At 45.6% G+C, this 13,773-nt stretch overlaps 1 protein-coding gene across 2 annotated transcripts in view; it reads left to right on the forward strand.

Moving 5' to 3' along the window:
• ANAPC5 (anaphase promoting complex subunit 5) overlaps positions 1-13,773 on the forward strand; it is a 34,757-nt gene that overhangs the window by 6,507 nt on the left and 14,477 nt on the right. The window contains exons 5-10 of one of the 2 annotated variants that reach the window (XM_084762685.1): positions 17-83; positions 5,941-6,042; positions 6,814-7,004; positions 10,440-10,521; positions 11,334-11,423; positions 12,884-13,065. In XM_084762685.1, the coding sequence (XP_084618811.1) occupies positions 17-83; positions 5,941-6,042; positions 6,814-7,004; positions 10,440-10,521; positions 11,334-11,423; positions 12,884-13,065 (714 nt within the window). The remainder of the gene's footprint in view (positions 1-16; positions 84-5,940; positions 6,043-6,813; positions 7,005-10,439; positions 10,522-11,333; positions 11,424-12,883; positions 13,066-13,773) is intronic. The other variant, XM_084762686.1, reaches the window with a different exon arrangement.

The following is a 13,773-nucleotide window of genomic DNA, read 5'->3' on the forward strand; positions in this document are numbered from 1 at the left end:
TTCTTTCGTTTTCCAGAGAAGAAGAAGTATCTTGCAGTGGTCCTCTATCCCAAAAACAAGCAGAATTTTTTCTTTCTCAGCAGGTATGTTAGTTATGTAACTTATTATGAGCTTTTTTTTTTTCCCGAAACAGGGTTTTTCTGTGTAGCTTGCTGTCCTAGACTCACTTCGTAGACCAGGCTGGTCTTGAACTCACAAAGATCCGCCTGCCTCTGCCTCCCAGAGTGCTGGCATTAGAGGTGTATGCCACCACACCTGGCTATTTGTAGTATTGAGGGGATGGAACCCAGTGTTCTGTGCATGCTGGGCAAGTGCTGGAGTACTCTGAGTTACGTCCCCAGTTAACTTTTCCCTGTGTGTGTATGTCTGTGGTGTGTGTGTGGATATGTGTGTAGGTTCGTGTGGAGGCCATGTTAGGGGTCTCCCTCATAATTGCGCTCTGCCTTATTCATTGAGGCAGGACCTTTCAGCTGACACTAGTACTTGGCTAGCTGTAATCTAGCTAGCCAGCTCTCTCTCTGGGGCTCCCTTACTGCTTTTCTTTTCTTTTCCTTTTTTTTTTTTTTTCTTTTTTTTTTGAGACAGGGTTTCTCTGTGCAGCCTCGGCTGTCCTAGACTCACTTTGTAGACCAGGCTGGCCTCGAACTCACAGCAATCCACCTGCCTCTGCCTCCCGAGTGCTGGGATTAAAGGCGTGTGCCACCACACCCGGCTTTTGGGGGGGGGGGGACATGTAGGGGGTATGTGCCTTTAACCCTACCACTGGAGAGGCAAAAGCAAGCAAATCTGTGTGAAGTCCAGACTAGCCTGGTCTCCATAGAGTTCTAGGCCAGCCAGGGCTGCGTAGTGAAACTTTTTCTCAAAACTAAACTGAACTAATTGAATTACCCTGCAAGTGAATTTTATACAAGCAAGAGAGTCCACATACAGAATTCCTTAGCTGTAAAGGCAGGTTCATAACTGACTACATTAGCTGTGGGGAAGAAATATTGTCCTCTGGAGTCTCTTCACACCCTGGTGCCTACAGATGAATCAAAGGGTTAAATGTAAACACGCAATGCTATAATTAGACCAGAAAGAGCTCTATATTAAGTTTTAACTGCCTGTGGGTGGGGAAAGCCTTTACGACCTTAAAGGAAAAAACCACGCAGGACATACTTGGTTTTTCAGCGTAAACCTCAGTGTTGGCATGTCGTCATCACATTGTCTAACTTAATTAAAAGGTAAATGACAAAGTGGGAGGATTACTTGCAATAAACGTGAGTGAAAGGGTTAACAGTGTTAGTTTAGAAATAATTTTCAAAGACCTTTTGATGATGAGACAAAATTCATAATTCATTATTATATGGAAAGAAGAAAAAGCAGGGCTGGAGAGATGGCCCAGAGGTTAAAAACAGGGCTGCTCTTCCAGAGGACATGGATTGGATTCCTGACCCACCTTCATGGTTGCTCAGAACTGTGTTTAGCTTGGGTTCCAGGGGATTCAATGTCTTTTTCTTTTTTCTTTTTAAATATTTGTTTATTATTATGAATATAATGTTCTGTCTGCATGTATACCTGCAAGCCAGAAGAGGGCATCAGATCACATTATAGATAGTTGTGATCAATGCCTTTTTCTTTTTCTTTTTCTTTCTTTTATCTTTTTGAAAAAGATTTATTTATTTATTATATGTACAGTGTTCTGCCTGCATGACAGAAGAGGGCACCAGATCTCATTATAGATGGTTGTGAACCACCATGTGGTTGCTGGGAATTGAACTCTAAGCCATCTCTCCAGCCCCCTCAATGCCTTTTTCTATCCTCTGTGGGCAGCACAAATGTGGTACACAGACATACCTATAGGGAAAATACACATCACATAGAATAAAAATCAGTCCCAACCCCTACTCCCTCGGTTTTTAGAGACAAAATTTCTCTGTGTAGCCCTGGTTGTCCTGGAGTTCCCTCTGTGGACCAGGCTGGCCTCTGCCAGCCTCTGCCTCCTGAGTGCTGGGACAGTCAGTGCCTTTGAAGGCCAGAAGAGGGTGGCAGATTCCTGGAACTCAGATTTATGGATGCTTGTGAACTGACTTGTAGGTGCTGACTGTAGGACCTCCCTTACCCCCTGCCTGTTTACCTCTCTCCCCCAAGATAAGGTCTTGCTGTATTGGTCTGACTGGCCTGGAACATTCTTTAGACCAAGCTGGCTTTAAATTAACAGGGATATCCTGTAGCCTGAGTGTTGTAATTACAAGCCTGCACTACCTTGCTTTCCCTACTCAATTTTGTTGTTGTTGTTTTGTTTTGTTTTGTTTTTCAAGACAGGGTTTTTCTGTCTTGGACTCATTTTGTAGACCAAGCTGGCCCAGAACTCACAGCGATCCACCTGCCTCTGCCTCCAAGTGCTGGGATTAAAGGCGTGCGCCACCACGCCCAGCTCTCCTTACTCATTTTTAAGACAGAGTCTCAGATGTAACCCAGGAACTCTTGATCCTTCTGCAACTGCCTCCCAAGTGCTAAGATTACATGTTAGGGCGTTATACCCAGCCGCATACTGTAGCCACACACACATGTTAGGGCGTTATACCCAGCCGCATACTGTAGTCACACACACATGTTAGGGCGTTATACCCAGCCGCATACTGTAGTCACACACACATGTTAGGGCGTTATACCTAGTCGCATAACTGTAGTCACACACACATGTTAGGGCGTTATACCCAGCTGCATACTGTAGTCACACACACATGGAAAAAAACACTAGGATGAAATACCTTACTATAACCAGGTATGATGATATTATAATCTTAGCACTTAGGAAGCTGAAGCAGGAGGATTGAAAGATTGAGGCAGATCTTTTTAGGAAAGAAAGAAAGAAGGCCGGGAGGTGGTGGCACACACTTTTAATCCAGCATTCGGGAGGCAGAGCCAAGTGGATTGCTGTGAGTTAGAGGCCGGCCTGGTCTAAAAAATGAGTCTAGGACAGCCAAAGCTACACAGAGAAAACCCTGTCGCCAAAAAAAAAAAAAAAAGAAAAAAAAAAAGAAAGAAAGAAAGAAAGGAAAAGAAAAAGGGCAGGAGAGTTGGTAGGCATGGTGGCTCATGCCTTCACTTTTAATCCCAGCACTCGGGAGGCAGAGGCAGGCGGATCTTTGTGAGTTGCAGGACAGCCTTGTCTACAAAGTGAGTCCAGGGCAGCCAAGGGTACACAGAGAAACCTTGTCTCAGAATTAAATAAAATAAAAGAGGGGTGGTGCTGGAGAGATGGCTACGAGGTTAAGAGAACTGGTTGTTCTTCCAGAGGTTCTGAGTTCAATTCCCAGCAAGCATATTGTGGCTCACAACCATCTATAATGAGATCTGGTGCCCTCTTCTGGTGGGCAAGTACACATATAGGTTGAACATTGTATACATAGTAAATAAATAAATCTTTTTAAAAAAGGAAAAAGAAAGATACACTAAACTATTCATAACCTTATTTCTAGCTGATAGTATAGCTAACTTTTTATTTCTTTTGTAGCTTTTTTTTTTTTTTTGCCTCTCCTGGAACGCTCTTTGTTCTGGCTTCAAACTCACAGAGATCCACCTGCCTCTGCCTTCGAGCGCTGGGATTGGCCTTTTTTTTCCTCCCAAGACAAAGTTTCTCTGTGTAGCCTTGGCTATCCTGGACTAAATTTGTAGACCAGGCTGGCCTCGAACTTACAGCGATCCACCTGCCTCTGCCTCCCAAGTGCTGAGATTAAAGGCGTGCTCCATCATGCCCGGCCAGCATTTTTTTCAATGATAAAAGGAATTGAGGGCTGGAGAAATGGCTCAGAGGTTAAGAGCTGACTGCTCTTCCAGAGGTCCTGAGTTCAATTCCCAGCAACCACATGGTGGCTCACAACCATCTATAATGAGATCTAGTGCCCTCTTCTGGCATGCAGGTGTACATGCAGGTAGAGCACTGTATACATAATAATAAATAAATAGATCTTTAAAGAAAAGAATTAAAAATGGAATATCTGTGAGTTTGAGGCCAGCTTGGTCTACAGAATGAGGTTAGCCAGGGGAGTTAGAGAAATGGTCTCAAAAAAAAAAAATCATAGAAAGATTGAGCAGGCTAGAGAGATGGCTCAGAGGTTAAGGGCACTGACTGCTCTTCCAAAGGTCCTGAGTTCAATTCCGAGCAATGACATGGTGGCTCACAACCATCTATAATGAGATCTGGTGTCCTCTTCTGGCCTGCAGGTGTATATACAGACAGAACATTGTTTTGTTTTGTTTTGTTTTTCTGAGACAGGGTCTCTCTGTGTAGCCTTGGCTGTCCTGGACTTGCTTTGTAGACCAGGCTGGCCTCGAACTCATAGAGATCTGCCTGCCTCTGCCTCCCAAGTGCTGGGATTAAAGGCATGTGCCACCATACCTGGCACAGGCAGAATATTGTATACACAATAAATAAATCTTTTTAAAAGTAAGAAAGAAAGAAAAATGGAGGAATTGGGAACTATTGCTGCTTTCCTATGATCACAGCACTCAGGATGCCAAAATAGGAAAATTGTGAATTTGTGGTTAGCATGGGCTACATAGCATGAATACCTCCTCAAAAGAGCAGAAATAACTACTACTTATGGAAAAGGTTGCTTATGTAAAATTGGAATGAGTTATCTATATAACAGCTTAAGCATGAAGATTTCGTTGGCAGGCTGTGTTGATGCACTCCTTTCATCCTAGTACTTGGCAGGCAGGTGGGCTCGATCTCTGAGTTTGAGACCAGCGTGGTCTACAGAGTTAGTTTCAGACTAGCCAGGGAGGGCTACATAGCAAAACTGTCTTTTACAAAATTAATTCATATTGAGAGTCAGGCAGATCTCTGAGTTCAGGGCCAGCTTGGTCTTCAGAGTGAGTTCCAGGACTACACAGTGAAACCCTATCTCAGAAAAACCAAATAACTAAATACATAGGTCATAGGTGGTTCTTGCCTCCTATATTAGTCAGCTTTGCATCATGTCAGTGAAATATGCGCCATAACCTACTGACAACTCAAGAGTCTGTTTTGACTCATAGATCTGGATATTTAAATCCAATCTTGGGTAGGCTCATGTGTCATAGTGGGAATGCTTGCTGCAATAAGTGCTCCCATCTCCAGCTACGTAGCAGTAAGCCTGAGATGTGAGGGTCCTAGGGTACCTTTGAGGGCATGGTCCCGGTGACCTAACTCCTGCCACTGGCTCCTACCTTTTGTTGTTGTTGTTGTTGTTGTTGTTGCTGTTTGAAGGGCTCTTTGACAATCCCTTCAATGACTTCCCAGTGTTTTTAGACTAACTCACAAATTCCCATAAGGGTCCTTCATTATCTGAGTAGTGGCTTGATTCTGTTCTTATCTTGAGGTAATCTAGTTTTGTTGGGGTTGATTGTTTTCATTTTGGTGTGTGTATGTTTAAGGCCAAACCTACTCAAGGTCTCCAGCACTTCTTAGTACTGCCAACTTAGGGACCAGCATGGGCTCTTCGGGGGACACTGAACATCCAAACTGTCCAGCACATTTTGTGTAATTATTGCTTGTCCCCATGTGACTAGCCAGGCGCAGGGCAGGGCAGTGGGCACCATAAGGTGATTTGTAGGAACTGAAGATAAACACATTGCCTGGAGAGGTCATGGTCTCGGGAGGGTTCGTGTGGCAGTTTACATATGGTCTGGCAGGTGCTGCAGGAAGGGAGCGTGCAGAGGACCCATGGGAGCATGTGTGGCCTTCCAGACCTTGCCTAGCCTCGGTGATAGAAAGTGAAGAATAAGTTAAAAGTATAAGCTGGGGCCCTCCGAGGTGTGCTAGGCCTGGAAGGACCGTGTGGGTGGGGAGTCGGGCCAGGAGGGAAGGGAGGTAGTGATAGTGATGATGAAAGCGAGCAGTCAGACACCGTCGGTTACTGTCTTCCCTTTGCTCACCGTTTCTTCCTAACTTGCTGTCATTTGCGTTTTCAGGCTGCGCTGCTGAAGAACGATGAGACCAAGGCGCTCACCCCGGCTTCCCTGCAGAAAGAACTGAACAGCCTTTTGAAGTTTAATCCTGATTTTGCTGAAGCTGTGAGTTTTGTCCAGAATTTGTTGCTGGGTTTTAAGAAAAGGTCAATACTTTTAGTGTATCAGAGAGCCACACGCGTTTTAGGTTCTAAAAGAAATCACATTGTTGGCAAGGGAACAGCAGGGCCCAGGCTGCAGGGCCTGCCCACCATCCCTGTCCAGAGACCCTCGATTGTGTCCTCTCACTCATGTTGGGTGTGGCTTTGAACAGGAGATTAGTAAAACATTTTGGGGCTGAAAAAATCTTTTCCTTCCTCCCTTTTCTAAGTATTCTTAAATTTTTAAAAATTAAATGTCCAATAATTTAAGTCACTATCAAATCTGTTACTCTGTGAACTTCAAATGATACTTGATTTGACTTAAGATTTTTCACGCCCAAATGGCTCCATTCTGTTTCCAGTAACTGAGGCCTGCCTGTAGATGAGTGCTTTAACTGTGTGGCTCAGGGCAAAAGGACACGGATCTACTTGGTAGCTAGCTGTTACTAGTCTTATTCTGTCTTAGGTTGACATTTAGAAGAACTATATTTTGTACTTGAGTTAGGATTTCATTCACTCACTGTTCCTTAATACTGCGGCTTAGGAACTGTGCTGTCCTTCTGTGTTCCTCGTGGGTCCTAGCACAGCCAGGGGCGTTGTAGCCTGAACACACACCGAATGGGATTGTTGTGTGGGGGCTGTGCTGCGCCAGGATGCTCAATCTATCATTTTGCCTAAAGAAAAGATTAAGCTGACCTATGGCTTGCGTGAAACTAGTGATCATTTCTTATTTTAGCATTACCTCAGCTACTTAAACAACCTCCGTGTTCAAGACGTTTTCAGCTCTACACACAGCCTCCTTCATTATTTTGACCGCCTGATTCTCACTGGAGCTGAGGGCAAAAGTAATGGGGAAGAGGGCTACGGCCGGAGCCTGAGATATGCTGCTCTGAACCTGGCTGCCCTGCACTGCCGCTTCGGTCACTAGTAAGTTCATAGATTTCTGTCCGTGCAGACGTGGAAGACGAGCTCCTCACTGTTAATGGAGATGTGTTTTTAAAATAATCCATTGCCAGGTGTAGCGATGCACCCCTTAATCCCAGCACTCGGGCAGAAGCACATGAATTTCTGAGTTTGAGACTAGCCTAGGCTACATAGGGAGTTCCAGGCCAGCCAGGGCTATGTAGTGCAACCCTGTCTCAATAAAGAACAAAAAAAAAACAATTGGGCATGGTGGCGCACGCCTTAATCCCAGCACTCGGGAGGCAGAGGCGGCAGATCTCTGAGTTCAAGGCCAGCCTCGGCTACAAAGTGAGTCCAGGACCACCAGCGCTGTTACAGAGAGAAACTCAAAGAACCAAACCAAAAATCCTTAGTAGTGTGCCCCCTGGTGTCATTGCTTAGTATTGCATGTTTTGGTGCCTGGGCCAGGTTTGTTTTTGCTTCTAAGAACAACACAGCCATTTAGTGGTGAGAAAATTAGGTCATTAGGCCAGGGTTCCCAGAAGGATTTTTGGATGTTGCGATGGTGCTGCAGAAGCTATTTTTAGCATTTGAGAAGCTAAGGAAGGCCGTGTCTGCTGCTGGAAGACTGCACAGACTGCTGGGAGTTTGTGTGCTTGTGTGTGAGTTCAGGTAGAGTGGAACTGGTTGGTTTTTGTTATATGTACTGGGCTTTAGTGTTTATTTTGTTTTGGGGAAAGGACATCACCTTGTAGTCAAGAGAAAAGAACAGTTTAGGCAAGTGTGTGCACATCTTCCTATAGAGAAAAAGCCATGTAAGAGGCGCTGAGGCTGGCTACACATGTGCCTGGGGGAGCTGGCCAGTGCAGGTTGCCAGACACAGGCTGAGACAAACAGACCCTTAGAAAAGCACTGTGAGCTGGGCATGGTGGTTCATGCAGAGGCAGGTGGATCTCTATGAATTCAAGGACAGAGAAACTCTGTCTCAAACCTTCCCCCCACCCTACCCCCCCAAAAAAAGAAAAATGTTGTTTTTAAGCCCAGAGCAGGGTGTCAGCAAGGAGATTCGGGGCACAGAGTGACACTCCAAACTCTGTTGTTTTGTGAGATTCCATTGAAATTTACAATAACTAACTCCTTTTCTGTTTTTATAACCTCTAGATCGCAGGACCCAGTGAATGTTAGTTAACTGCTTTGCCAGCTATAGCAGCTCCACCTATTACCACCACCGCCCCCCCCCCCCCAAAAAAAAGACTTTTCTTTCTCTTACCAGGGTTTCATGTTTCCTAACTGGCCTTCAGCTTGCTACATAGCTGAGTGACCTTGGCCTTGTAATCTTCCTGACTGTCTCCCGAGTGCTGGGATTCCGGTGTGCACTACCACACCTGCTAATGTGGTGGCAGAGATGGAACCCAGAACACAGCAGGCTCCCTGCTGACAGTTACATTGGCCCTTTCGCCAGCTGCTTACTGATCATGCACTTCATACTAGGCACTGTTGCAGGTGCCGGGGAGCACAGAAGCAAAGACAGAGGATAAAGGTGATGTGTGGCTCACCAGGAAAGAGAGCTAGCAGAACAGAATGTCACTGTAGTGTTGTCAGCTGATGCTGAACCAGGACGGGAGCTGTGGTGATGGGGTCTCTGCTAGAGGAAAGAGCGTTCTTTCAACAACATTCTTTAGGTGTGTGCACATGCACAGTTGCCAAGGTCACAGGTTCGTCCTGCCTGTCATCTGCTGACCTGAGATTGGAGTACAGACAGACTTGCGAGAGCCAAGTGGCCTGTGCCTGTATTTGAGGGAAATAGTTGCATTGGTGAGAAAGTCCATGGGCAGGAGCTTAGTGTTGTTTCAACAGTGTGTATCCTGGCCCTGTAAGTGAGGAGAAATAGAAGAGGACAGGGGTCAGCAATTGGTTGTGGAGACCAGGTCAGAACTCTGGCTCTGGCATTCTCTCTGTGTAGGAGGCCATTGCTTCTGTCTTGGACAACTAAGTAGGCATCACAGTACATTTCAGATGTGAAACCAGCGCCTCTTGCTTTTCTTTAGCCTTTGTGAGACAGTCTTATGTAACCCAGCCTGTTCTTGAACTCCTGATCTTCCTGACAGTTATTGGGATAACAGGCATATGCCACCATGCCAGGCTCTTTTACTGAAAATGTTTGCTTGTCTTTCTTGAAGTTTCTGTGTTGGTAGTCTCTAGTCTTGCTGTAGCACACTGTATGGTTCTTTCCTAAGCCTAGCTTTGTGTGGCCATCTGCTGTTTAATGGAGGGTGACACTGAGGACCTGGGTGTGAGCGTGTGCTTCCTGCTCTCGGGTAGCGCACGATCTAGGGCACTACACTCTGTTCAGCATGGAAAGCAGTTTAAAAAAAAAGAAGTGCAGAGTAGGTAAAAGTGCATCTGGCTCCCCTATTCGAACAAGCAATTAAGAGAGAAATGTAGGACTACTAAATTAAAGTTATACCTGTGAGGCTGTTACTGGTGTTGGAAGAAAATTTGTTGTGTAAGCTTTTCCTTAAGCAAGTGGCATCTGAGACTGTCTTTTTTTTTTTTTTTTTTTTTTTTTGACTTTCTGGGTCTTACACTGAGGTGCCAGGGGCCGGTGTTAGTAACACTTTCATCTGCTGTTGGGAAATCCAGAACATAAGGCATGGCCTGTGCCATTAGAGGTTGGTGAGTTAGTTAAATAAAATTAACACAGGTTAAGTAAACAGAAGGCAACACAGTACTATTTAGGGAAGCATTGCAAAGTGGGGGTGTTTCCAGAGGCGCTGGTTCAGCAGGGCTGAGAACAGCTGGCTGGCTGAACTGCCATAGACATGGAGAGGCTGGGGGAGACCATCTTCATTATCAGTGGAGCAGAGAAAAAATTATGAGAAATATGAATCTTCAGAGTGCTTCTGCAGCCGGGCGTGGTGTTGCACACTTTAAACCTAGCACTTGGGAGGCCATCTTGGTCTAGAGTCCAGGACAGCCAGGGCTACACAGAGAAACCCTGTCTCGAGAAACCAAAAGCAAACAAACAAAAACCACACACCAAAAACAAAAACAGAGTGCTTCTGCAGACTGGGTTTTAAAAATGATGATAAAATAGCAACTGAATGTAGTGAATTGTGTTTTTTTGTTTGTTTGTTTTTAACAATGCAGAAAATAATTTAGTGTAAAGTAAAATATTAGTCTTTTCCTTGCTGTTCTCTTGTAAGTAGACTACTGGGACAGACATTTTAGAAGCAGCAAGGAAACCCTTCCCTTTCCTAGGCATTCACCGGAAGGACCTGTCCCTGTCCCCACAGTGGATGTGTAATGCTCCTTGGATTGGGGCAACTACTGAGAAAGCAGCAGCCCATAAATAGCTGGAGGCCTGCTCGTAGACGACTGCGTGCAGATGACTTCCTGCTGCCAACGCTTGCATGTCTGTGATTGTTAACGGGATATTAATGTTTAGTCTGTTGTTAGTCAACAGGCAGAGCTCGCCCTGCAGGAGGCAATTAGGATTGCCCAGGAGTCCAACGATCACGTGTGTCTGCAGCATTGTTTGGTGAGGCCGTCCTCTGGTCTTGGGATTTTGCTCATGGGTTGAGTTGGTCTCCTGAAGGCCCATTTTAAATCAAGTTCGTTGTTCTGCATTGGGAACAAAGGTCCTTAGCAGTGAGGGGAAATTACATAGGTGGACACAAGTCCACCTAGGGTTCACCCAATCCCCATAGTCATTTATCTTCCTTAGTTCATGGCATTTGCTCTGCCTTGAGCACTGTTTATCTATACAACTTGCCATGAAAAAAAGAAGTAAGCATTGCATTGATATTGGCATTAATGAAACAATCTGCTATACCTAGTGACTTGATGAGATACTGGTGTATTAAAGCATAATCACCAAGTATGTACACACTACTGAAGCCATTTAGTCACCTGTGACTTTCAGTTAAACGCCAGACAGGAGCTTTATGCTTCTTTCTGAAGTGCCTACCACTGGGGCTGTCAGAAATAAAGTGGATCAATGGCTTTGAAAAAGATTTCATGCTGGGCAGTGGTGGCGCACGCCTTAAATCCCAGCACTCGGGAGGCAGGGGCAGGCGAATCGCTGTGAGTTCAAGGCCAGCCTGGTCTACGGTGTGAGTGTAGGACAGTCAAGGCTACACAGAGAAACCCTGCCTCATAAAAACAAAACAAAAAAGAAAGAAAAAGATTTCATATTCCTGATAGGTTTCATTTACACTCAAAATTCATGGTGACAGTATTTTAGATGGTTTATCTTGTCCCTTTAGAACTCTTCCCTATGTCCGCACAGTGTGTCACTGGAGCATCTGCAGTGCCATTGTTGTGACACATTTGATGGTTCTCTCTCGCCAGAGCTGGCTTTATGTGCTGGGGCAGAAGAGAGCCGATAGCTATGTTCTGCTGGAGCACTCTGTGAAGAAAGCAGTGCATTTTGGGTTACCGGTAAGGCTCATCTTTCTGTGAGATTGTTAGAATAAGTGGTGTTGAGCCTTTGTCTCTTCTTCCACCACCTTTGTCATGAACCAGCGATAGACGTAGAGCGGGTATTTCTCCGCATGGTCTCATTCTCGGTTATTTCCTGACTTTAGTTATTAATCACACCACTAAATTCTGTTGGGTAGGTTTCTATCTGTTCCCTTTGTTCTAATAACATCTGTGAGAGCTCCACTTATTGATTTGATAAGAGATCTTTGTTTAGTTTTAGTTTATTGAGCGGCATTTAGTACATTTTCACTTAGAAAGAGAGAAGCCTTTCTTCTTCTTTTTTTTAGCACTGGGGATAGAACCCAGGCCCTCACACATGCTAGTCAAATGCTCTACCATTGAGCCACGTACATCACCAGCCCTGGGAAGACTTAATTTTAAGCCAGGGATTGGCAAACCGTAGCTTGTGCTTCAAACCTGGTACTCTGTCCACTTTTGTATGGCTTTGAGCCCAGAACGACTTTACATGTGTAGACGGATAGGGCAGTAGGATAGTCACACGTAAGCAGAGGCCAGCTGTGGCCTGGAGCACTAAGTCTGTTCTGACCATTGCTAGAATGTTTGCTGGTCCTTGTTTTAACTAGAAAGCTCTCTGGGGAGAGCTGTTCCTCTCATTCTGATTGACAAGGAAAGGCAGAGGGCTGTCTGCAGGAGTAGGAATGACTCTGGGGTCTAGCCTGCTGGGGGAAGAATGTTCTGTCTCAGCATAGGCCAGGAGACCGGTTACACCCTTGTTCTCAGGAAGTTTGCAGCAAACTTATGCAAAACTGAGAGCAATTTAATGTACGTATTTGTTCAGTCTGAGTACTACCTGTTTGCTCTCTTCCGGGAAAGGAAGTGTACATGGACAGAACTGAAGTGGCTCTTTAGAGACTGCTTAAATATACTCTGGTTATGGATTTAAACTGCTTTTGTTAGTTGAGCTTTTTACCCTTGAAGATTATTCCAGACGCTAAGAAGATAACTTGATGCTCATGACAGCCATCCTTTTTATAAACCTCTTGTTACCTGATGTGCCCAGCACTGTCTGCTCTATTATCTCATTGTAATCCTTACCACGATTCTCTATGATAGGTTTGATGCCCATTTTACAGATGAGGAAGCTGAGGCTTAGCTAAGAAGCTAAGTGACTGGCCCTAAGTCACACAGTAAGTAGCAGAGGCAGTGTCTAAGTCCAGGTTACCTAATGCCGAAGCCCTGGCTCTTGGCCATGTGCCCTCTGCTTCTCTTTCAGCCCTAGAGTTTCAGGAGCACATCTCTGATGGGTCAGGGTTAGGGTCAGGTTGTAGGTACTTTCCTTTAAGTAGAGCTGTCACTGTGCATGTGCTGAAATGTGAAACCCACCACATTTCTGAAGAGTAAAACAAATTCTGTCATGTAATCTCTATCTTGGGTCGTGGGTATATCTGTCCCCTTAGTACCTCGCCTCCCTGGGAATACAGTCCCTTGTTCAACAGAGAGCTTTTGCTGGGAAGACGGCCAACAAACTGATGGATGCCCTAAAGGACTCTGATCTCCTGCACTGGAAACACAGCCTGTCAGAGCTTATCGATATCAGCATTGCACAGAAAACGGCCATCTGGAGGCTGTACGGCCGCAGGTAGGTCTCCAGGCGGACTGCCAGAGCACCGAGGTGTGGATGGAGCCTTTAGAGATAAGCAGGAGCTAGCAGGCTGGTCCTGTGCACGTATGTCCCTTTCGGAAGTTGTTGACGGAGGGCACCTGGAGACGTTCTGTCGTCTGCACGAACTTACCTGGTTTACTCTTCCCAGCTGCTCTGTGTATAGCTGCTGGGTGATCTCTCATCTGGTTTGCACACTCGGTCTCAAGATCATGAGTGTGCTTGACCAGTGACCAGCGGGGCTCAAAGCTAGATCACCTGACCCTGAGCTGAGACCTCCCCCTTCCTGTTCGCATGCTGCATGGCCTCCTTGTGCAAGTCCAGCACCCCTCCCCACAGCTGCTTGTGTAGACAAGGTTGTTTCTCTCTTGAGGTGTTTCCTCTGGATACCTGCAGCCACTGCTTGTTTTCCACACTATAGTTTGGAAGTACACTTCTGAACCAGACCTTGCTCTGGAGCCCTGTCTTGATCTCACGCGTCCCCTAGAAGGTCTGCTATTTCTAGGAATTCCGTAATGAAAGGAAGCGCCTCTTTACCAGTCTTGTTTTTGTATTTCAGATAATTTTTTGGCACGGTGTGCTCTGAAACAGCTGCCGACACTGGCCACTGCCTGCATTGCCAGAGCAGCCGGTGCCAGGATGGCATCGGGTCTGAATTTACCCGTGAAACCTAATTAGCATCCTGTG

The sequence above is a fragment of the Acomys minous genome, assembly GCF_964271855.1.
Source record: "Acomys minous genome assembly, chromosome: 16".
Lineage (NCBI taxonomy): Eukaryota > Metazoa > Chordata > Mammalia > Rodentia > Muridae > Acomys > Acomys minous.